Source organism: Rhinopithecus roxellana, chromosome 12 (genome assembly GCF_007565055.1).
Source record: "Rhinopithecus roxellana isolate Shanxi Qingling chromosome 12, ASM756505v1, whole genome shotgun sequence".
In the NCBI taxonomy this organism is placed as follows: domain Eukaryota; kingdom Metazoa; phylum Chordata; class Mammalia; order Primates; family Cercopithecidae; genus Rhinopithecus; species Rhinopithecus roxellana.
This window is the reverse complement of record NC_044560.1, coordinates 130,587,885-130,612,431: the sequence shown is the minus strand read 5'-3', so window position 1 is coordinate 130,612,431 and position 24,547 is coordinate 130,587,885. Positions and strand designations below refer to the sequence as shown.

Below are 24,547 nucleotides of genomic sequence, written 5' to 3'. Positions count from 1 at the left end.
CCGGAGATCAGGAGCTTCCAACCGGGAACCTTTCATACACGCTTCAAGCAACACACAGCTCCACCAACAGTCACAATAAAAATTCTAATCTCTTCCCTCCTCCTGTTGCTGCCACTAATGCTGATGTCCAAATCCAGGTCTCTAGCAGCCCAAATCCAGGTAAATAAGACTGTCTATGAAGGGGAAAACGTGGGGAGGAAATGGAGCCAAACAGGCCACAGGTGCATCAAAATGTAGCCCTTTCAGCTACTGGACTGGGAGCAATTGAGCCTTTCTCAGTGCCAGTTTCCTCATTTACTGAAAGGAGTAAACTGTACTTACATCCAGTGTTGTGAGGGTTAAATGAAATATTGGACGTGAAAATGTCTGCAACTACAGCTGGCAGATATATACATACGTACATATTGGTTCAACTAATATTTGCTCCCATGCCTTTGCCTCCAAGCCTTTTCCAGAAGAGTAATGCATTTCCCCAGGGTCAAACTTGGTGGCAGTAGTGGGAGGGTATTGAAGGCAACTATATATTCATAAAAGATAAGGAACTCTTTGCTTATATTCTTTTTTTGTTTGTTTGTTTGTTTTAAGACAGGCTCTTACTCTGTCACCCAAGCTTGGAGTACAATGGTGCAATCATAGCTCATTACAGCTCAAACTCCTGGGCTCAAGCAGTCTTCCTGCCTCAGTCTTCCAAGCAAGTAGGGCTAGAAGTGCGCACCACTCTGCCTGCCTGCCTAGTTTTTCTTTTTTACTTTTTCTTTTTTTTTTTTTTAGAGTCAAAGTCTCACTATGTTGCTCAGTCAGATCTTAAACTTTGCTTGTATTCTTTACATTCTTTAGAGTGCACCAAGCATGCACATATTTTAATGCTATTTAATGGTAGCTAATAAATGGAAGAAAATCCTGTCACCAGGTAGTGTCCATATTTGAAGCTTTAGCCACACCAAGCCCCGCTACAACAGTGCACCATTTGGGTAGCAGACCTTTGGCTAAGGCTTTCTAATCTGCTCCAGTTTTCACTACAACCAAAGTGGCCAAGCCCTTTGCAAAGAAACCAAGCAGAAGAGAGCTTAGCCCCATGTATATTCCCACCCGGGAGCATCATCTCCCCAAGGGCCACATTGAGGCGAAACAGCTTTGTTACATACTTAGCGTCTCCTAAAATCAGGAGATGTTCACCCTTCTCCACTCCAATTTCCACCCGTCTCCACTCCAAGTTCCTAGCTTTGTAGAGAGAGCGCTCTAGAAGCTGCTGAGCCCCATAGCCCTGGGGCCTAAATCACCATTCAGGAAGGGAAGGTTTTTCCATCGCTGTGACAGACACCCAGGCTAGAGTCCTCAGCCTGGACTCAAAGCTCTAGCCCCAACTTCCGTTTCCACTGCAACCCCCTCCACTCACTAAAAATTACTCTCTCTTCACCCAAACTAGACTGTTTGCCCTTCCCTGAACAGAATTTGTGTTTTCCCACCAGTTCAACTTTGCTGATACACTCAACTCAAAAACCATCTTCCCACAGGCCAGACAAGTGCTCAGCTCCTCCCGCACCCAATCACTCTCCCTCCTGAGAGCCGGCTTAGCCCTACTGGACACTCTCTTCTTGCACTTATCATCTGCTGCCTTATACTGAAGACCTTCCTATGTCTCTCCTGCCTCCACCCACTGCCCTTCGAGGCTGCAGCTTCCTTGGCCGCACAGACTGGTGCACTGTTGCCATATCCCGCACGCTATCCAGCTCAGCACTCAGCAAACATTAGCTAATCGCAAGAATGCACCCTCAGGTTTCTAAATCAAACCAGGGCTTCAGAGCAGCTCTACTGACATCCGGGCTGAACGATTCCTTGTGGTGAGGGCTGTTCTGTGCATTGTGAGATGTTCAGCAGCATCCGCGCGGCCTCTCTCCACTACATGCCAATAGTAGCTTCCTCCTCCCCCAAGCACCCTCTTCCTTTGTGAAAGCAAAAAATATTTCTAGATATTGCCAAATGTCTCCATGGGGGAAACCACCCCCAGTCGACAATCGTTGCTCTATACCGATAGTTCGCCACCTGGCCATACATTTACACTCATCTAGGCATTTACCCTCAGGCTGGAAGTCGCGGGGGCCTAGATCCAAATCCTGGTTCTGTCACTCCCTTTGCAACCCTGGACAAGTCGCTTCACTTGTTTTAGCCTTTTTATCGTCTTAAGATGAATAAATACCACTGCTCACAATGACTTGCTGTGAAGATTAGATGAACCGCAGCGTGACCTAGAAAGGGTTCAATAAATGGACTGAGTGGAATTTCTAAAGTCGCTCCTAAAGCACTAGGGTGAGGAACTGGGGAAAGCTCGCTGCGCCGCCAGGGGGCGCCATCACAAACCACGTTGGTGGGTGGCGCCGGGCTGGAGTCTTGCTTCCCAGCCAAGCAAAGTTTGTAATGCGGGCCTGAGTCTGAGCTACTTAGTGGCTGGAAGAAATAATAGCTCCTCCATTCCCAAAATAAATCTCAAAGTAAAATCTAATCTTATTTTATATCTCTCTCTTTTTTTTTTTTTTTGAGATGGAGTCTTGCTCTGTTGCCCAGACTGGAGTGCAGTGGCACTATCTCGGCTCCCTGCAACCTCCGCCTCCTAGATTCAAGCGACTGTCCTGCTTTAGCCTCCCTAGTAGCTGGGACTACTGGTCCCCGCCACCACACCCAGCTAGTTTTCTTGTTTTTAGTAGAGACGTGGTTTCGCTGTGTTGGCCAGGCTGGTCTTGAACTCCTGACCTCAAGTGATCCGCCCACCTCCGCCTGCCAAAGTGCCAAAGCATAAACCACTGCCCCCAGTGGCTGGCGTTATTTATTATGTCGCTGATATTGTCCACAATTTGGCCATTGGGAGCTCCTTCTAGTTGGTTTCTGTGACTTTTGACACAACCCCATCATTTTTCAAGCAGTTCCTTACTTCTGGCCCCTCAAGGCTCCTCTTGTGCTTTCTTGCCCAGCCCTGGATCAGCTATTTCTCCAGGGACCCCTGGTTCCTTTCATGGGAAAAAGATGTTTGCAGACCATGGTCACCAATATGCCCACTGCTAGTAAGTGCCGGTGCTTCTATGCCCTCTAGTGGTCGGAGCTGGGAAATAACACACACGCACACTAGTTTACTGTTACCCACATTTCACAAATTACGTAAATGAGGCACAGAAAAGTTAGGCAACTTGACCAATATCACAGAGAAAATAGGTAGTACAACTGGGAAATAAAAATAATGACAGATGCACCACAAGTCCTAACAAGTAAAAGTAACTTCTTCACACATGCACATTAACAGAAAGCCACATCCCAATATTCCAGCATAGATACTGTCTTTGGAAAACAACCAGAATTCTACAGCAATAATCGCAAGGATAACCATCATGTACTCAACACCTGCCTGGGCACTGGGCTCCCACAGCAGCTCACTTATTCCCAACAACTCTGGAGGGTGGATTTTACAAATCGGGGTTTCAAGAATCAAAGAAGCCAAGTGACTTGCTCAAGTAAACGTAGTTAAGTGACAGAGCCAGTAGCTGAGCCCAAGTCTATCTGGATATAAATTCCATGCTTATGTCACTATATAAGCATTTCCCAAAACTGATTCTAGGTGAAACATAAACTTTGTTTAACTGTGTTTATTTTAATACATGATAGGAAAAAAAATAAGCACACATCAAATCTCTAATTTCATGGACAGTATTGTGTAAGATAAAAATACTTTGTCTTCAGCTCCTGGCCTCAGGTCATCCTCTCATCTCAACCTCTTGAGTAGCTGGGATCACAGGTGTGAGCCACTGAGCCCTGCTAAGACAAGGATGTTTTGTAAACTAAATTTAATTACAAAAAATGTATGAAGTAAATAATAATAAAGGTGGTAACACTATAGAGAAAATCATAAAGTTGGTCTAGAAACGTCTGGGGTCTGGATGACATAATACTACAGCACTGTGCAGCTTCATTCGCAGTTACTTCCAGAAAATTAGGGTCACATAGCGCTGCAGAAAGAACAAGTAAGAATCTGAGACCTGGGCTTTAGCCCTAGATGTGTCCACTTCTAGGACCCCAAACATCCCTGTGACCTCCTTGCTGGGAGTAAATCCAACCTTCCCAGACGTGTGAGAACACTAGCAACATCCCGCACACATAGAGGGGTTTCTCTGTCACAGAGAAAATAACACCAGGTTTGGGGACCCCGGGGACTCTCTGTGTGGTGCTGACAGACCCAAGGCCCAGACACAGCAGAGGTCTGCGCTGGGGAGGGCGGGTCGTCGTGTTATGGAACAGGGGTCCAAACATGCTTGCTTCTCAGAGCGTCTTCTGGAGAACTGAATACAAACAGAAGGGGAAGAGGAGGAGGGGAAAAAGAGGCAGAAATGAGAGGGGAGGGGATAGAGGATTCCTGAACAGAGACCGCACCCATGACCCACGTGACCCTGGGAAACCCTCCTCCCCTGAGTGGAGGCTCAGCACAGAAGGAGGAAGCACAGCAGAGCCAACAGTCACAGCAGCCCTGACTAGAGCATTCCTGAAGTTCAAGTTCCTCTACACAGAGGAGGACAGAGACGACAGCAGAGACCATGGGGCCCCCCTCAGCCCCTCCCTGCAGAATGTGTGTCCCCTGGAAGGAGGTCGTGCTCACAGGTGAGGGGAGGACTCCCTGGGAGTGGATGGGAGGAGGGGGCACAGAGACTGGCTGGGGTCTCCTGGGGAGGACAGGGCTCTGAGAGGGAACAGAGGGCTTCTGTTGAAGCCTGAGAAAACAGAACACCAGAGAGATACAGGGGTCACAACAGGAAAGTCACACTAAACTGAGATTGATAAAAAAGGAGGAAAATCAATTGATCATGTTTTCCAAGTTAATCATCATTGGTCACTACAATTTGAAAAATGATAGAAATCAGAACTGCATCAGGGTTACACTCCAAATAAAAATATAACCAGGGCAGTAAACACTGCCCTTACTCACCAATCAGAGGTTGAAAAATAACCACCAGGTACACTCATTAACTCATCCACAAGTATTTGCAATCAATTTTAGTCAATGGCATACAACAAGCATCAGACAAGTTTCAGTCATCACAGAGCTCATGCTGTCATGAAGAGGAAAAATCACAGGCAAAGAGATCTAGAATGTGAGGTCAGGTGTTGACAAGAGCCCTGGTGGGAACAGAGCAGGGAAAGGTCAGAAAGAAAAGACCCAGGGTCTCTAGAGGAGGTGTCAGGGGAGGGGTCTACCTAAGATGCCCTGATGTGAGCAGGACCTGAAGCCAGTGGGGAGGGAGCCGTGCAGATCCCTGGGGAAGAGGATTCCACACAGGAGAATGCCAAGGTCAGAGGTGCTGAAGGAATGGGTGGGGGTCACACTGCTGACTTTGACCCAGTGGGACAGACACACACACACACACACACACACACACACACATGCTCCAAGGTGGAGGGGTGAAGAGAGCTGCTCAGGACTCAGGGCCCCGTTTTTCCACCCTAATGCATAGGTCCAAATACTGACCGATGCTCTCTCCTCTCTCCTAGCCTCTCTTCTAACCTTCTGGAACCCGCCCACCACTGCCCAGCTCACTATTGAATCCAGGCCGTTCAATGTCGCAGAGGGGAAGGAGGTTCTTCTACTTGCCCACAATCTGCCCCAGAATACTTTAGGCTTCAGCTGGTACAGAGGGGAAAGAGTAGATGCCAAACGTCTAATTGTAGCATATGTAATGCGAACGCAACAAACTACCCCAGGGCCCGCACACAGCGGTCGAGAGACAATATACTCCAATGCATCCCTGCTGATCCAGAACGTCACCCAGAATGACACAGGATCCTACACCCTACAAGCCATAAAGGAAGATCTTGTGAATGAAGAAGCAACTGGCCGGTTCTGGGTATATCGTGAGTGATTCCCCATGACCTCTGGGTGTTGGGGTCAGTTCTACTTCTCACATACGGGATTGTCAGGCCTGGGCTGTGCCTGTGTCCCTGTCTGCATTACATCCTATATTAGGGTTTGGACATTTAGTGCAGGACACACATGGGGGAGACAAACTTCCACAGATCAGAATTCTTTTCCTGCATCCAGACCCTGCAGACACTCACTGCAGAGGAAGGACAGTCTGATGGGGGGACTCAGCAGGGGGAGGTCAGTGTCAGCCAAGCACCCCATGGTCTCCCCATGGACCTGACCCTGAGAAAGACTCTGGAGAACTGGGTCAGGACCTGGCCTGAGGGGGGCCCCCTGGGATCCTCATGAGAAGCTCAACTCTTCCCAGAACTGAGCCCCTGTACAAAGCCCTGTCCCTGGTTCCTGATTCCAGGTAATCCTAGGGAGTCTGTGCTAGGGCTGTGTGGTGGCCTCTTGGGCAGGGCTGGCTGGGAGCAAGGATGTGAGCTATCCAAGGGCCATGACTCCTGGAGTTGGTCACCAGCCAGGGTCGAGCACCCCAGAGCCTCATCTAGCCAAGGATAGGGCCTCCTCCTTCACTTGAGGCTCAGCATGGAAAGGACAGATGGAAAAAATTACTAGGGCATGAGCCTACTGCCCTAGGGGACATAGGTTACTCCCTGGGAAGTTCAGAGTCCCCAAGGGGAGGAACAGAGAAGAGAGGATGCTCCCAGCAGCTCCATGTCCACCACGGATCAGGCCCAGGGCCCTCTCTCTTGGAAGCAAATAATCATAGATGCTGTTCACTTGGGCAGCTCCTCTGTGCAGAGCTGAGATCAAGTGATTGTAAATATTTTGAGGTTAACTCACAACCTCACAGCCAAATAGCACTTATCCTACTTATTGAAAGGAAATTGAGGCACAGGGAGACAGTCACTAACAAGGGTCACACAGGCCATAGGCAGCAGATGAGAGACATATGAGGTCTGTCTGCAGCCAGAGCCCCCTCCTCTCCTCAACCGGGGGTGGGTGGGGCTGTTTGTTGTTAGGCATTTGCAGACCTGAGACCAGTCATGGGTTCACTTCCTTTTGTCTTGTGCATCCACAGCTCAGAAGTGGAGATTCTGGTCTGGAAAGTAAGAAGCAAACAGAGAATTAATCAGTTTTACTCTAGAACTAAATCACCTGCCTCAAATAACAGAGTCAGTGCTGGGATTGTCCAGGTCTCTCCCTCCGATCCACAGTCCCCTCACTGCACCTGAAATCCTGTGTTTCCCAACGTGTTGGTGTCGTTCACATGGGAGGATAAAGGAGAGGACTTTGCCTTCTCTCCCCACTCACACCCTACACCAGCACAGCCCCAAAGTGAGACACACGCTCACTCAGGAGTTCTCTCATGAAGAAGGGAAGAAAGGAAGAAGGAATGAAAAAAGGATTCATAACCTCTTTAGAGACCAGTTCCTGGATGCAGAATCCTATGAGGTTCTGGCCATACCTGTTTCTTGTCCCTCAGGGGCTGAAACCCATATTCCATCCCTCTGAACCCCTGTCCCTAAACCTACCCCATCTCATGTGACTCTGGGGTTCCTTGGTCATTAGAGGATTTTCAGGTCTCTCTGGTCCTGGCCTGGGGCAGCCAAGAGGCTCCTGGTCCCTGGGGTCTCTGAGGTTACTGTAGCCCCCACTGCTCACTGCCATAGGTATCTCTGGCTCTTTCTGCTCCTCTGTGTCCCTCATTTTCCCCCCACCCCTTTCATTCTAGCTGGGATGCCCTGCCCTGCACAGCTTCCTCCACCCTTAGGCCTTCTCCAGAAAGCCCCTCTAACAAGGCTGACTGTCCTGTTCCCTTCCTGCTCACACTGTGTCCTGGCCCACCTCCCAGGCAACAGGGAAGGTACAGAAATCAGCTGGAGCAGCCACCTCTGCCAGGTCCCTCACAAGCCACTGTCCGCAGGTCACCAGGGGAACGAGCTTCCACTGTGTCCCCATAACAGGGCTCTTTCCCTTGGTGAGGCTGACATGTGGAACAGGCCGTGGGACAGGGATGAGTGACTCAGCGACTCCTCCATACAGTCTCTACTGACTCACTAGGGGGTCAGAGGCAGGATGACAGGTCTGCTTTCCCCAAGGCCCAGAGGCTAATTTCACCCATTGACTCCCAGACTCATCTTGATGTGAGGCTCACATCCTCCAGTCATTCCCCAGGACCTTCCCCAGGTGAAGCCGGCCAGGCAGGTGCTGTCTGATGGGTTTGCTGCCCATTCCACATACACCTGTGTCCTTGTGATGATGCCATTGTCATAAGGTGGGATCCCTTGGACTGAGAAGTGCACCAGTCACTGGAGTCTCACATAGACTCTGCCCAGTTTAGATGAACTTAAACTCTCATTGTGTTTTCTGAAGTTAACAGGAGATGAAGAAAGCATTTCACATGCCTGTTTTGGGCTCCTTCCCTGTTTGCCTAACTCTGCACAGGAATTAGGGGCAGGGAGCTCTTTCTGAATTTACTAACATAACACATGTTGCTTCTAATTTGGCATCGTTCCTTCCTTTATGTAACTGACACACCTAAGACTTCCTATCTGACTGTTTCTATCCTCCTAAGAGGACTCATGTGCCTCTCTCTACTCAGGGAGTTGCTCATTTCAAATCAACTTCAGCATCTTCATTTGAGGACAATGTGATCCTACTGGAATTTACAGCACACCTAACCCTTAGTATGTTATCAAGAAAAATACTACTTCTAGCAATTGATCTTCCATCTTTAGGCCATTAGTAACAATCTCCACTTATGGAAAAAATTAAATGTTTCCCCCAAATTTCTTTCATTTTTTACTGTATTCAGAACATAACATGAGGTCTAAACTCCTGACAAATTTGTCAAAGCAAATTACGGTACTACAGGTCAAGCTTCCCAAATCTAATCATCCAAAATCTGAAATCTCCCAAATCCAACACTTTTTGACCACTAAAGTGATGCTGAAAAGAAATGCTCACTGGAGCATTTTGGATTCTGGGTTTTCAGATGTAGAATGCTAAATGGGTAAGTCTACTGCAAATATTCAAAAATCCAAAAACAGTCAGAAATCCAAAACACTTTTGGTCCTAAGCCTTATCCATAAGTGATACTCAGTCTGTACAAACTATAGGTACCAAGCTGAATAGCAAATCTCTAGAACCTCATCCTGTGTAACTGAAAGTTCACATCCATTGACCAACTCCCCATTCTGCCTCTCCCAACCCCTGGCAATCACCATTCTACTCTGATTCCATGAGTGTGACTACTCTAGGGACCTCATATAAGTGGAATCCTGAAGTATCTGTCCTGTGAGTGACTTATTTCATTTAACATAATGTCCAATGGGAGAAAATATTTGCAAAACTTCTTCCCAAATTTTTGTCTCATATCTGTCAAACACACATGGTCCTTGAGGGTCAGATTTGCAGCAGTTCATGCTCCCCCTTTCCACCACTCAGCTCTGCATTTGCAAACATCCACATGTATTTATGGAGAGATCCACAGGGTCCTCACCTGCCCTCCGCAGAGGGAGAAGAAATATTAAAGGTCAAAAAAAAGGAACATGGTTCTGCTATTAAATTCAGGCAGCTCCTACCTGTCCCCCTCACTGTCTTCTAGATCATTCTCTGAATTCTGCTCTATCTTTAGGGGTCACAGGCTCAAGTCAGTCATTATTAAACACCTAGGAAACACTGCCCCACCTTGTGGTTCCACTGCCTGATGACTGAACTGACCTCCAGGCTTGCCCCTGGTGTCCCCTGTGTTAATTCTGCTGAAACATCCAATCCCAGGCCAGGCTGAACAGTATCCTTGGGGTTTAAGAACAGTAAGAAGTCCCATCGTCACCCATCTCTAGAATGTCCTTAGAAAAGGAAGCCACACAGAAAATACAGCCGGGGGGGGCAAAGTAGGACTAAAGCTTGAAAAGACCCAGCACCTGAATGTTTCAGGTGAAAATCCCAAGTGAAGCCAGGTAGGCAGTTGGTCAGGGAGAAACCAGAAGAAGCACAAGGGGCTGTGACCCCAGGTCCTGTGTCTGTCCATGACCCAGTGCTGCTGCTCAATTCACACTTGAGAAAGACTGTGCTTCTCCCACACAGAGCAGGTGGTCTCACACAATCTCAGCCCTCAGATCATCATGCATCTGTGGTGTGACACATACACCTGCCATGGGCTTTTAAGGACTCAAGGGGGCTGAGAGATGAGAGATGCCAACTCTGATTGAAAGATGTCTGTGGAGGAATCACAGGTGCCACACAGGGCAATCTCTGTTCTCTGCACAGCGGAGCTGCCCAAGCCCTACATCACCAGCAACAACTCCAACCCCGTGGAGGACAAGGATGCTGTAGACTTCACCTGTGAACCTGACATTCATAGCACTACCTACCTGTGGTGGCTAAACGGTCAGAGCCTCCCGGTCAGTCCCAGGCTGCAGCTGTCCAAAGGTAACAGGACCCTCACTCTACTCAGCGTCAAAAGGAATGATGCAGGAGCCTACGAATGTGAAATACAGAACCCAGTGAGTGCCAACTTCAGTGACCCAGTCATCCTGAATGTCCTCTGTGAGTATCTTCTGTTACTCTGTGGCCCGGGCCCCCAGCCCAAATCCACACAGTCAGAGTCCAGGCCTCTCGGTCCCTCTCAGGTCTAAGCACTCAGACCCTCACCCAGGCTTGCCATGACTTCCTGCCCTGAGTAAACCTGGGCAGACCAGGCCTTGACCAAGAATAGGAGGTGAGGGGCTGTCTCCTCTGCTACTTCTACTCAAACACCCATTCCCATCATCACTCATCTCCATGATGTCCTTAAGGCTCAGGGTTCACATTTTCTGATGGGAGAAACAGGTGAATGTCTCAGACGTTGGCTCAGGGGACATAGAGGGGGTTTGGTTGAGACTTCAGGGTTGTGACATGGCTCAGGGGGACACTGTGGCCCTTCCACAGACCAGGAACTTATGCTTCCCTCTGACGACATCATCTGTGGCTTTATTCTTTTTCCTCCAGATGGCCCAGATGTCCCCACCATTTCCCCCTCAAACTCCAATTACCATCCAGGGGAAAATCTGAACCTCTCCTGCCACGCAGCCTCTAATCCACCTGCACAGTACTCTTGGTTTGTCAATGGGACGTTCCAGCAATCCACACAAGAGCTCTTTATCGCCAACATCACTGAGAATAATAGCGGATGCTATATGTGCCAAGCCCATAACTCAGCCACTGGCCTCAATAGGACCACAGTCATGATGATCACAGTCTCTGGTAAGTAGATCCACGAAGCACTGGCATCACATTTTCAGGTGGAGTGTGGCTCTCAGAGAAGAGCCAGGAAGAAATTTTCTTTCCCAACCTGTGTCCAAGAGGCACAAGCAAATCCCAAATTCTCCCCTGAACCCTCCCAGTTCACCTCTGCAGACTCTCTTCCCCTTGTTTTTTTTTTTTTTGTTTTTTTTTTTTGTTTTTTTTTTTTTTTTGTTTTTTTGTTTGTTTTTTGTTGTTTTTGTTTTCTGGTTTCTCATGTCTGACTTTGGGTCCATCCTGCAATGAAAGGAGGGGGCTCCCTCAGCCCTGAGTCCTGTTTAGTAAAAGGGGCTTCACAGAGGAAAAAGGAGGAAGAGTCCTCAGGGTCAAGTTGCTGCTCTCTGTCACCAACAATTCCCTTTCTGTCACTTCTTTGTGTTCTTTTACCTACTCCGTAAGCTACAAGGGACAAGGAGGCTTTGCAATGAGCTCACACTTTTTCCTCAAATGAGAAGAGGAAGCCCCTTGGATGATGGAGGAAAAGCTCAAACTCTGGCCCCCAGTGACTGACTGACCCTGCCCTGAAGCCACCTAAGGTGGAACCAGGGCATATGGAGAAGGTGCCCAGCTGTCTGTCCTGAATCAGGCTAAATAAAGCTGCTAATCAACACCAAAGCCTCCCCTGGATCAGGCTGCAGGCAAATCGGAAGACATGGAGCCTCAGGGCAGACTACTGAGCTGTGTCCTGGCTCTGAAGTCACTGGCTGTATAAGGCTGTGGGCACAGCACATGGGACACAGCACAGAGGACAGCAAGTGATGCACACTTGGAGACATAGGGAGATTCAGCCTTGGGGACTCTGCATGGCAGGGAAGGGGCAGTGCCAAAAAGTGTGTATTTATAGAGAGGGTAAGACTACCAGCCCCTATATATCTAACATAGGACTTACCATTTTAACCCTTCCACAAGTGCAGGTCCGTAGTATTAAGCACATTCCCATTGTTCTGCTACCATCACCACCATCCACCCACAGAACTCTTTTCTTCCTCCCAAAATGAAACTCTGTTCCCATCAATCTCCTGGGCAGAGCTGCCCCACCTGTGACCCACAGCCTGACACCTGAACTCACCTCTAGACTTGCTTCTGGTCTCCTGCTCAAACGCCCCTCCCCATCATCACTCATCTCCAGGATGTCCTTAAATAGCAAAGCCTCAGAAAAAACACATCTTGGCTGGGTGGTGTGGGACTGTGCAGCTGAAAGAAACAGCACCTGCATGTTCCAGGTAGCACCCCAAAAGACCAGGCAGTCAGCCAGTCAGGGAGGAAACAGGAGAGGTGCCAGAGGCTGTGGCTCTCAGTCCTGTGTCTGCCCATGACTCAATGCTTCTGCTGTATTCACAGTTGAGAAAGTCTGTGCTTCTCCCACACAAAGCAGGTGGCCTCATGATCTCTGAGCCCTCAGATCGTCATGCATCCATCTTCTGACACACACACCTGCCCTGGGCTCTTAAGGACTCGGGTGGGCTGAGGGGTGGGAGATGCCAACTCTGATTGAAAGATGCCTGCAGAGGAATCACAGGTGCCACACAGGGCAATCTTCTCTGTGTTGTCTGCACAGCGGAGCTGCCCAAGCCCTACATCACCAGCATCAACTCCAACCCTGTAGAGTTTTCTACATATAAGTTTAAGTTATCTGTGAACAGAGATAATTTTACTTCTTTCCGATTTGGATGCTTGTTTGTTTGTTTGTTTGTTTTTTGCCTAGTTTCTCCAGCTAGGACTTTAAATACTACGTTGAAGAGAAGTGGTGAAAGCAGGCATCCTTGTCTTGTTCCTGGTCTTACAGGGAAAGCTTTCAGTCTTTCTCCATTGAGTATGCCTCTATTATGTTGAGGTGGTTTCCTTCCATTCACAGAGTGTTTTTATTTATAAAAGAATGTTGAATTTTGTCAAATGCTTTTACTGGCTAAATCTTATTACTAATTATATGTCTATTCAGATTTTTTTGTGTGTTCCCAGGAATTTGCCCATTTCATCTAGGTTATCCAATTTGTTGGCATACAATTATTTACCGCACTCTTTTAATCTTTATTATTTCTGTAGAATTGGTAGCAATGTCATCAATTTTTTTGAGAGTAGGTCTCATTCTGTAACCCAACCCAGGCTGGAGTGCAGTGGCTTGATGATAGCTTACTTGCAGGCTCAACCCCCTGGGCTCAAGTGATCCTCCTACTTCAGCCTCCTGAGTAGCTGGGACTACAGGCGTGTGGTATCATGCCTGGCTAGTTTTAAAAAAAAATTGTAGAGACTGTGTCACCCTATGTTGCATAGGCTGGTCATGACCTTCTGACCTCAAGCAACCCTCTTCCTTTGACCTACCAGGGTGCTGGAATTAAAGGTGTGAGCCACCATGCCCCCATTTTCATTTCTGATTTTAGTAATTCTTTCTTAATCAACCTAGTAAATGATTGTCAATTTTGTTGATCTGTTTTGAAGAACCAACTTTTGGTTTCATTGACTTTCTTTATTGTTTTTCTAGCCTCCGTTTTATTTATTTCAATTCTAATTCTTATTGTTTCCTTCATTAACTATCTTTGGGTCGATTTTGTTCTTTTTCTATATCCTGAATTTGTAAAGTTAGGTTGTTGATCTGAGGTCTCTCTTAATGTAGGTATTTACCACTATCAGTTTCTTGTACAAGATTCTTAACTTCTCTGAGCCTTCAATTCTTTAACTGAAAATTACAATAATTCTCATCACTAGGAAATGGATGGAAAAAATGAAAATTGAAATAACAGTGCCTGTTTCATAGTATTGTTTTGAAGATTTAATGTAATATTTGATTAAGCCTTCAGCAAAATGCCACACACAAAGAACAGCTTCATAAATATTAGCTATTATTATTACTACTGTTACCATTAACCTTGAAGTCAGGTAGTCCTAGAGTCAAATTCTAAATCCATTTGTCACTAACTGTGTGACTTTGGATAAGTTTTCTCATCACTCTAAGCCTCTGTCTTTTCATCTGTAAAATGGAAATAATGTCTACCCAAGAGGGTTATTGTATAAATCAAATGAGATACAGGTTAAGTATTTAGCACAGGGCCTGGCACCTAGGACGTGCCCCTCAACAGCGGCTAACATAGCATTAATCATCACCTTTACTGACTGTTGAGGGCTAAGCACCAAATGGAAACCCACTAGGACATGGTTACTGGCTAAACATGGGAGAGAGCAAAAACCCTGCAAAGAATCAAGCCTGGTATGTTAGCTTTCATCCACTGAGATTCAGCCAAGATGGGATTAGAGGTGCAAGATAATTCACCAGGGAAAACAGCCATGAGGGAAAGTGGAGCAGCAGTGAGAGCAGAGCCTAAGAGAGCCCTTAGACCACGATGCAGATCTGATTCCTGAGAAGGAGAAAGAGAAGGAGGGAAGTTTCAGATAGCGGTGCAGTTCTGAGTTTCCCCAAGACCGCTGGGGAGTCCTTGAACCCCTCACCCATGAGAGTGAAGCAGGGTCTCACAGACCTGGGCTTGCCTGCTTTCTCCTGGTGGGAGCCCATGAGAAGTGAGTTGTTTGTGCAAAGAACATGGTAAATTCAGAATGCACTAGCCTGGGCCTTCTGTCAATCAAATCCCTGCCATGGAGATCCAACAGACTCTTATTCATGGCTGCCACAACTGAGACACTGATAAAAAGATGCAACCATAAAAATATAGAAAGTTCTAATGATATGCAAAAGAAGCAATCAGACTTTCTCAAATTTTAAAAGCCTTCAAAAATGTCTGAGTGCAGAAAGACCAGGCTGAAATTAATAGAAGACTGATCACCAACCTAGAAACATGGTGAGAGAGAAAAAATTGCAACCTTCCCACAAAACTAGTGTATTCATTGAAGAAACAAGTCGAGACTACTTCATGTTGACAGCTGGTTCTTGGGGCACCCCACTGTAGAATAACATCACCTTCATTCCTTCTCTTTTCTTCCCACAAGGAAGTGCTCCTGGCCTCTCAGCTGTGGCCACTGTCAGCATCATGATTGGAGTGCTGGCCAGGGTGGCTCTGATATAGCAGCTCTGGTGTATTTTCGGTGTTTTAGGAAGACTGGCAGGTATGATGGCCTTTCCTCTTGTCATGTTTCCTGCAGGGCTGACCACCATACTTGGGAAAGGGAAGAAACTTCTTCACTTATATCTGGGACTGGATCTCCTCCTTCTACCCCTAAATTTCTGCTTCTCCCACTAATTCCTGCCGGTCTCTTTTTTCCTGGTCTGCATGCTCCCTGGACCCCACTGTCTCTTAGACATAATTATCCCCAGCCTCTGTTCATTTGCTTCCTAGAGTCAATATATTGTCAAAGCCTCGTCGTCATTTTTTAACATCGCTCATTTGTGTCGTTCTCTCCATTCCCATAAACCCCAATAACTGTTCAACATCCTGCTTGACCCCTTGTTGTAAGGTTGGAATCTTTCTGGCATATGACTGCCTCATTACCTTCCTAAAATCTAGTTCACTCACCTACTTAATAAGCCAAAGGGGGCCGGGCGCAGTGGCTCACGCCTGTAATCCCAGCACTTTGGGAGGCCGAGGCAGGTGGATCACGAGGTCAGGAGAACGAGACCATCCTGGCTAACATGGTGAAACCCTGTCTCTACTAAAATAAACAAATATATATATATATATACATATATATATATACACACACACACACACACAAATTAGCCGGGCATGGTGGCGGGCACCTGTAGTCCCAGCTACCCGGGACGCTGAGGCAGGAGAATGGTGTGAACCTGGGATGCAGAGCTTGCAGTGAGCCGAGATCACGCCACTGCACAGAGTGTGACTCTGTCTCAAAAAAAAAAAAAAAAAAAGAAGAAGAAGAAGAAGCAGCCAAAGGGGCCTGCTCTGGCCTGCTAGATAAGTTCAAATTTCTTCTCTTTACCTCTACTTCCCAGTATAATTCCTCCATCTTAACTAGAATCTGACTCTCTACACATCCCTGCCCCTTTACCCCGGATGCACATAGAATTCTTAGTTTCAGTGTTACACCTAAAAACAGGGTGATCTCCCCTCCACCACCCGCACTGTGGACTTACCCACACCCTTCATCACAAGCAACCTCTTATTTCATGGAAAACAAACACTGTGTAGTATTAACATGTGAACTTCAGACACATCCTGCATGTGACTGAGAACCTTTTCCTGACGATCAAATCATGTGTTCATAACAGATACAGAAATGAAGAAGGCAAGGTCCCTATCCCCAGGGAACATAAAGCCCAAGACACGAGATAAGACCTGAAAAAGAGTCATGACACCAAAGTAGAAAGGAGTGAATGCCACAAGAAATCAGAGAAATCTGATGGGAAATATAGCTACACACTGGAATCAGTTAGAAACATTTTTAAAAATGGATGCTCAAGCCCCAACCATCAATTCTGATCTACTGGTCTGGAGTGGGACCCAGGCATTGGTAATTTTTAAGCCTCTCCAGATGCTACTAATGTGTAGCCAGGATGGAGGACCCCTGTTCTAATAGGTAGGACTTGGGGCTAAACTCATGGTTTTCAGCTAGGAAGATTAGAATTGCCTCTGGAGCTTTTTCAACATACATAGGCTTGTACTTTGTTAGCCTTATCTATTAATGGGCTCCACCAAGAATTCAGTAATCTAATTGAGAAACAGAAACTAAATGGAAAAGCCGGCTTATTTGATATGTTTCATTATATGGGAAGCACTGTCAAATGATAAGTGATGTTAAACCTTCTCTAAGTTATATTTATGGATATGTTATTGATGTGAGTTGTTCCAAAAATTATAAGAAATTCCCAGAAATCTAATAGGTTATAAGCCGTAACGTCATATGCCACAGAAGTAAGTGTCTATGGGAGAGGCATTCTTATCATAATGAACTCTCATCAGCATCAGATGTTCAACCATACTCATTTTCAATCTTTGTCATTCACAACAATTGTTTTTTGTTTTGTTTTGTTTGGGGGGGTTGTTTTTGTTTTTGTTTTGAGATGGAGTTTCACTCTTGTTGCCCAGGCTGAAATGCAATGGCATGATTTCGGCTCACCACAACCTCTGCCTCCTGTGTTCAAGCGATTCTCCTGCCTCAACCTCCCGAGTAGCTGGGATTACAGGCATGTGCCACCATACCTGGCTAATTTTCTATTTTTAGTAGAGATGAGGTTTCTCCATGGTGATAAGGCTGGTCTCAAACTCCCAACCTCAGGTGATCCGCCCGCCTCAGCCTCCCAAAGTGCTGGGATTACAGGCGTGAACCACCGCGCCCGGCCCCAACAATTGTTTTGATTCTTCCTTAAAACATTTGCAATCAGCTACCATCCAAAATTTCTTCTTCATTTAGGATATTTACAGAAAACACTCTGACATGTAGTCTTGAACACAAGTTTCTGATAACATTAAAATCATACCATTGGACTATTTAAGAATTTCCAAAATTTTAACAAACTGAGAGCTTCATGAAACTGACAGCCAAGAGCAAGCAGAGAAAATAATTAATTTCATAGGACTAAATGATAGCAATGAAAATAATATTTTCATGATTTTTTATTTGAAATTTTGTGGATTCTTTAAGTGTTTTGTTGCCCAGATTTCAGGAAACATTTTTTCTTTTAAGCTATTTACAGTTTTCAGCAATTTGGTAAAGTAGACTTTTGTGAACAAAAATTGAAACATCTACATTTTCTCCCTACCTGACTGTTCCAGAATGTGGAAATTATTCATGAACATTTATATTTTTATAATAATATCTTTATTTGCACAATAAATATAGTTATTAATATTAATTGCTATAAAATAATTGTTATTAATTAATATTTATTTAATGGTTATTATTTAATGATTGCTTAATTAATTTTATTAATAATTAATGATTATTTAATGATTAATTATAATTGTTAATTAATATTTATATTAAATAAATATAATAATATCGTTATTTGCTCAACAAAAATCTGCTCCTTTTATAACAGGCTACATTTGAAATCACTGGTTATATTACCCAGGCTTTGATTGGTATGTTATATTTGGGAATGTACATAAATGAACCCATAGGCACTGCTGGCAAAGTCTGAAGTCAGCCTTGGTTTGGCTTCCTCGTGTCAAGAGATTTCTAAAAGTTTAACCTGAGATTCCTTATAAAAACTTCCAGTATGGCCGGGCGCGGTGGCTCAAGCCTGTAATCCCAGCACTTTGGGAGGCCGAGACGGGCGGATCATGAGGTCAGCAGATCGAGACCATCCTGGCTAACACGGTGAAACCCCGTCTCTACTAAAAAATACAAAAAACTAGCCGGGCGAGGTGGTGGCGCCTGTAGTCCCAGCTACTCGGGAGGCTGAGGCAGGAGAATGGCGGGAACCCGGGAGGCGGAGCTGAGATCCGGCCACTGCACTCCAGCCTGGGTGACAGAGCAAGACTCCGTCTCAAAAAAAAAAAAAAAAAAAAAAAAACTTCCAGTAAAGCAAACTTAAAAAGACTCCAGGCTGGGCACAGGAGCTCACACCTGTAATCCCAGCGCTTTGGAAGGCCAAGGTGGGTGAATCATGAGATCAGGAGTTCAAGACCAGCCTGGCCAACATGGTGAAATCTCGTCTCTACTAAAAATACATAAAAAAAAGAAAAGAAAAAAAGCTGGGCGTGGTGGCGGGCGCCTGTAATCCCAGCTACTCAGGAGACTGAGATAGGAGAATTGCTTGAATCCGGGAGGTGGAGGTTGCAGTGAGCTGCACTCCAGCCTGGAAGTGCATACATGGGCCTGTACTATTCACGTGCGTAAATAGGCCCATACATAGGCCTATACTCCTATTCAAGGAGAATTGCTTGAACCTGGGAGGCAGAGGTTGCAGTAAGCTGCACTCCAACCTGGGCAACAGGGTGAGACTCCATCTCAAAAAAAAAAAGACGATGTAGTCAACTGCTACTCTTGCTGCACTTATATAAAGAATGAGGTGGCCGGGCGCGGTGGCTCAGGCCTGTAATCCCAGCACTTTGGGAGACCGAGGTCAGGAGATCGAGACCATCCTGGCTAACACGGTGAAACCCCGTCTCTACTAAAAAATACAAAAAACTAGCCAGGCGAAGTGGCGGGCACCTGTAGTCCCAGCTACTCAGGAGGCTGAGGCAGGAGAATGGCGTAAACCCGGGAGGTGGAGCTTGCAGTGAGCCGAGATCTGGCCATTGCACTCCAGCCTGGGTGACAGAACGAGACTCCGTCTCAAAAAAAAAAAAAAAAAAAAGAATGAGGCCAAGTTTGATTAGACTAAACTTACTTGGAAAACAAATATGTCTTACTGGGATTATCTTTGGTAGAAATAGAGATGCCTATGAAGAGAAAAAATATGTTGAAAAAAACTATAGGACATCTGTTACGACATCACAGCTCTGCTTATTGTTTTTTAGTTTTCATTATCCTGTAGATTGGACTGGACCCTGAATTCTTCCAGCTCCTCCAATCCCATTTTATCCCATGGAACCACTAAGAACAAGGTCTGCTCTGTTCCTGAAGCCCTATATGCTGGAGATGGACAACCCAATGGAAATTTAAAGGGAAAACCTTCATGCCTGAGGTGTGGGCCACTCAGAGACTTCATGTAACTAGAGACACTCAAACTGCAAACCACGACAAGAAATTGACAACTTCACGCTGTGGACAGCTTTTCCCAAGATGTCAAACAAGACTCCCCATCATGATAAGGCTCTTACCCCTTTTATCCTTGCTTATGCCTGCCTCTTTTGCTTGGCAGAATAATGCTGTCATTAGTAATCACAAGAAGTAGCTTCAGAGGGTGACTTAACAAAGTGTCAAATCTATCTTGTCAATCCCAGCGTTTTACATAAAAGATCCTTTAGTCCACCCAATGGCTGACATTAGCAGCATCTTTAACACAACTGTTTGTTCAAATGTACAGTGGGGTCCTTTTCAGAGTTGGACTTCTAGACTCACCTGTTCTCACTCCCTGTTTTAGTCTAACCCAGCCATGCAGTGCCAAATAATGGAATTGCTCCCTACCAACTGAACAGGGAGGAGTCTGTGCAGTTTCTGACACTTCTTGTTGAACATGGCTAAATACAATGGGTATCACTGAGACTAAGTTGTAGAAATTAACAAATGTGCTGCTGGGTTAAAATGGCTAGACTCGTCGGGCTCGTTCTTTATTCTATTTTAGTTGGTTTGCATCTTGCCTATCCAACTCTTGGTATTACCCTCCTAATAGTCATACTAGTAGTCATACTCCCTGGTATAGTGTAATCTGTAAAAGCTTTAAATGTTTGCATGCAGCCAGCCATCGAATAGTGAATGGTCTCTCTTTGGCTGGAATTATAAAACTCAAAGAAATGCGTCATCAGGAGAACATCCTAACCTATGAAGGTACCCTAGAACTTAAAGTATAGCAATAATAAAAAAAAAACCTATGAAGGATAAAAGCCCCAAATGGTGGTAACTTATAATAGCACTAATGCTTTAAAGTTTGGTCACACTGTCACCTAGGTGAGCTCATAGAGCCAGTCATGCTAAATGCTACATACTCCAACTGAAATTTTAAGGAAGCAGATAGATCCAAAACAGACCAATTAAAAAAAAAAAAACAAAAAACCAGGAGATTCCAGTTTACTTGAGTTAGCATACTACGGGGGTCCCCTCTACTTTAACTTTTACAAAAAAGTAATGTGAAGTAATGTGATGTTAACCAATGTACTTATTTCTGTGGTTCTGTTTCCTTGTTCTGATTTGAAAAAATCCACTGTTCTTTTATTGTATTGCCCAGGGGGAGCTATTACTGTACTTGTAGAGTGGAGCTGCCTTAATTCATAAGTCACAAATAAAAGCCAATTAGATCTATAACTAAATTTGTTGTAATTATGTCTCCTGACGTGGGTTCACACCCAGCGATGGCCAGTGGAGTCTCTCTGGCTGCATCATTCTCTCCCTGACCCTCCTGCCTTCCTCTTTCCCTTACAAGGGCCCTTCTGATTACACTGAGCCCGCCCAGATTATCCAGAATAACCTCCCATCTCAAGATCCTTAACTTTATCTTATCTGCAAAGTCTTTTTGCCAAATAAAGTAACATGCACATGTTCCAGGGATTAGGATGTGGACAGTTTTAGGAGATCATTATTCTGCCTAACACAAGTAACTTTCATAAACATCACCCACAACAAAAATGTGCTTTGCTTGCCTTCTACGTCTCACTTTGCTGTCTGAATCACAGGCCAGAGCACAAACTGCAAGGTGAAACACACCAGCTCTGCTGTGAACTTCCTGGATGATCCTGGACCACTCACTTCACCTCCCACAGCCCCTTCTCATTTGCAGCACAAGGATGATTCTTACTGTATCAGTAAATGACAGTGCAAAAGTAAATTAAGATGTGTAAGGTATTAGTCACACAGCCTGTACCTGATGAGCCCTCGGTAAACATTCCTTTCAGTCCCTTCCTTTTAACATCCCGTTTCTTTCATCCTCACCCATCTGCTCCTTCATCTTCTTTCTCTTCAGCGACTTACACAGTCTACCCTACCAGTTAGCAAAGAAGCCAACTACCCATTTTCTCATGATTCTGCTGGAATGGTCTTGTGATGGAGTCTGCTATCCACTCAAGAAAGCCCACATTATTTATATGGGGAGGTCTGTTTAGAACAAGAGGTCCTTGGCCGGGCGCAGTGGCTCACGCCTGTAATCCCAGCACTTTGGGAGGCTGAGGCGGGTGGATCACGAGGTCAGGAGATCGAGACCATCCTGGCTAACACAATGAAACCCCGTCTCTACTAAAAATACAAAAAATTAGCCGGGCGTGGTGGCGGGCGCCTATAGTCCCAGCTACACGGGAGGCTGAGGCAAGAGAATGGCGTGAACCCAGGAGGCGAGGAGGCGGAGCTTGCAGTGAGCCCAGATCGCGCCACTGCACTCCAGCCTGGGCGACAGAGCGAGACTCCATCTCAAAAAAAAAAAAAAGAACAAGAGGTCCTTTTCACGTTCACATAAAATGTATACATATGGCCGGGCGCAATGGCTCATGCCTGTAATCCCAGCACTTTGGGAGGCTGAGGTGGGTGGATCACCTGAGGTCAGGAGTTTGAGAACAGCCTGGTCAACATGGTAAAACCCCATCTCTACTAAAAATAAAAAAATTAGCTGGGCGTGGTGGCAGGTGTCCATAATCCCAGCTACTCGGGAGGCTGAGACAGGAGAATTGCTTGGGCCCAGGAGGCAGAGGTTGTAGTGAGCCAAGATCACACCACCACGCTCTGGCCTGGGCAACAAAGAGTGAAACTCTGTCTCAAAAAAAAAAAAAAAAAAAAGATTGATACATACTTCCCCTTAACTTACACATAACCGTCCCAGTTCTGCCCTGTTAATTTATATGTGCCCTTCCTTAATCATTCTTCTTTAGTCTTTCTCTTTATACCTTGTAATCTAGGATAGCACAGAGACAAAGCTAATGACCTAGGCCACAAGAGGGGATTCTTTTTAGCAAAATGAATGCTTTCCATTAAAAAAAACTTAATGCTTTTCTTCTGCAAAAGGAATGCTAATTTGCAAGGCACCCCTGAAGGCTGTTTTTAGGTTTGGCTTTTGGAAAAATCATTTGAGCCTACAACGCATTTTTAGATACTCCCCAACCAGGAGATAATAATTACCACAGAAGCCACATTCACTCCATGTACTCCTGCTGTTGGATAAATGTATTTTCACAGAATGTTGAGCATGAGTTACTCCTCCCCAGTCCTTCCTGAAAGTTAAACTTCCTCCTTAACCATCTTCGTCTCCAGGTGGACTGCCAGGACTCTGGCTGGAAAATACCTCCCACACTGGATGGCCATGGTGGCACCTTTGCCTATTCCCATAATTATAATAGCTCAGACTGATGCAGCCCTCACTATGTACCACGCACTATCCTAAGAGCTTTCCAGCTAGCTACAGTCCTCACAAAACATCCTGAGTGCCACCATCCCTATTTTTTACAGATTTTTAAAACTGAGGCAGAGAAGTGAAGTAGTGTACCCATTGTCACCCAGCCCCATAATTTAACCTCATTCCCCTCCCCATCTGGGCAGAGGACACCCTAAGATTCCCAAGGTCTCCTGAATGATGTTCACCTTCCAGAATGATTTTTGCCCCCTCTACTCTCAGGATTTGACAAACAGCCAGCATTTTGTTTTCTGTCTCACCCTTCACTTATGCACCTGTTCCCTAACACCACACTCACAACTGCACAGCCCTGCATAAAAGCTGGCTTTTATGAACTTCAGTCTCTTTTGGAAGAAAACAGGGCCAGGTTCCCAGTCATATAAAAAGTCATTTTTACTCTACTGTCAACTACTTGCACAGCCATTCCTTGGCCACAAATGAGGTACGCTAGGGACAGAAAGTGTAATGAGAGGGAAGTAGGAGGAGGGTGACGTCCTAGAATGGTCCCAAAGAGGAGATTTCAAATCCAGAAGCAGTCAAAAAACACACCCAGAGTATGGCCTTTGAAAAATGACAGCCCCACCTGTCTCTTTCCATGCCTGGCGGCCTCTATCTTCCTTCTCAGTCTGCCCCTCCTGCCCTTGCTTTCTTAAACCAATACTAACCACCTGGGAGCTGGGGCCATACCAGAGCACATAGCACTGAGTGGTCAGGGTGGAGGAGCTGAAAAGGGAGAAGAGTGTTTAACTTATGGGCATCTGACTCACCTAGGTACACATCACCTGGGCAGGAAGTGGATTAGTGAAGACCTGTGCAGGATTCATGGTGATAAATCAAAATGAGTGGCTGAGGCAAGGGTCTGAATCAATTGAGGTTTATTTAGCTGGAGCTTGAGGGCACGCCCTGGGAAAACATGAGTCCTAGAAAACCTCTGTGGCTTGCATTCTCTCTGAAGTGGTTTTTCAAGAGACCAGGCTTTCTTTTTTTTTTTTTTTTTTTTTTTTGAGATGGAGTCTCACTCTGTCTCTTAGGCTGGAGTGCAGTGGCATGATCTCGGCTCACTGAAAGCTTCAACTCCCGGGTTCAAGCAATTCTCCTGCCTCAGCCTCCCAAGTAGCTGGGATTACAGGCACATGCCACAACACCCAGCTAATTTTTGTATTTTTAGTAGAGACAGGGTTTCACCACGTTGGCCAGGCTGGTCTCGAACTCCTCACTTCAAGTGATCCACCCACCTTGGCCTCCCAAAGTGCTGGGATTACAAGCATGAGTCACTGCACCTGGCCAATGCCAGGTGTTTATACATTTCCTTAAAGCAGGGAAGGTAGATAGGAAGAGGTAGGGTAGGCAGAAGAATGATTAATTTTGCCTTTGTTCTGTACCTGGAAAGATAAGCGTTATCAGTCTGAAATATAACAGACTTTATTCTTAGGAACTAGACTTAGATTGCAGAACTAAAGTTACAATTGACATGT

The 24,547-nt window shown here is 45.8% G+C and overlaps 1 protein-coding gene across 2 annotated transcripts; it reads left to right on the top strand.

The window, feature by feature from the left end:
* The first annotated feature begins 4,356 nt into the window (after window positions 1-4,356).
* LOC104676074 (CEA cell adhesion molecule 6) lies at window positions 4,357-21,009 on the top strand. Of its 2 annotated transcripts, XM_010380782.2 has the most exons (6): window positions 4,357-4,638; window positions 5,527-5,886; window positions 10,178-10,456; window positions 10,898-11,152; window positions 15,128-15,244; window positions 19,561-21,009. In XM_010380782.2, the coding sequence occupies exons 1-5, from the start codon at window positions 4,575-4,577 to the stop codon at window positions 15,202-15,204; spliced, it is 1,035 nt and encodes a 344-aa protein (XP_010379084.2). In that variant the 5' UTR covers window positions 4,357-4,574; the 3' UTR covers window positions 15,205-15,244; window positions 19,561-21,009. The 2 variants fall into 2 exon arrangements, with proteins under 2 accessions (XP_010379084.2, XP_010379085.2); XM_010380783.2 differs by lacking the exon at window positions 15,128-15,244.
* The last annotated feature ends 3,538 nt before the right edge of the window (window positions 21,010-24,547 follow it).

What these genes read in the sequence shown, in the direction of transcription:
- LOC104676074 (XM_010380782.2), top strand. Translation starts at nt 4,575, where the DNA reads ATGGGGCCCCCCTCAGCCCCTCCCTGCAGAATGTGTGTCCCCTGGAAG. An exon ending in TGGCCGGTTCTGGGTATATC is followed by an intron (nt 5,887 to 10,177) that starts GTGAGTGATTCC and finishes TTCTCTGCACAG; the next exon opens with CGGAGCTGCCCAAGCCCTAC. An exon ending in CATGATGATCACAGTCTCTG is followed by an intron (nt 11,153 to 15,127) that starts GTAAGTAGATCC and finishes TCTTCCCACAAG; the next exon opens with GAAGTGCTCCTGGCCTCTCA.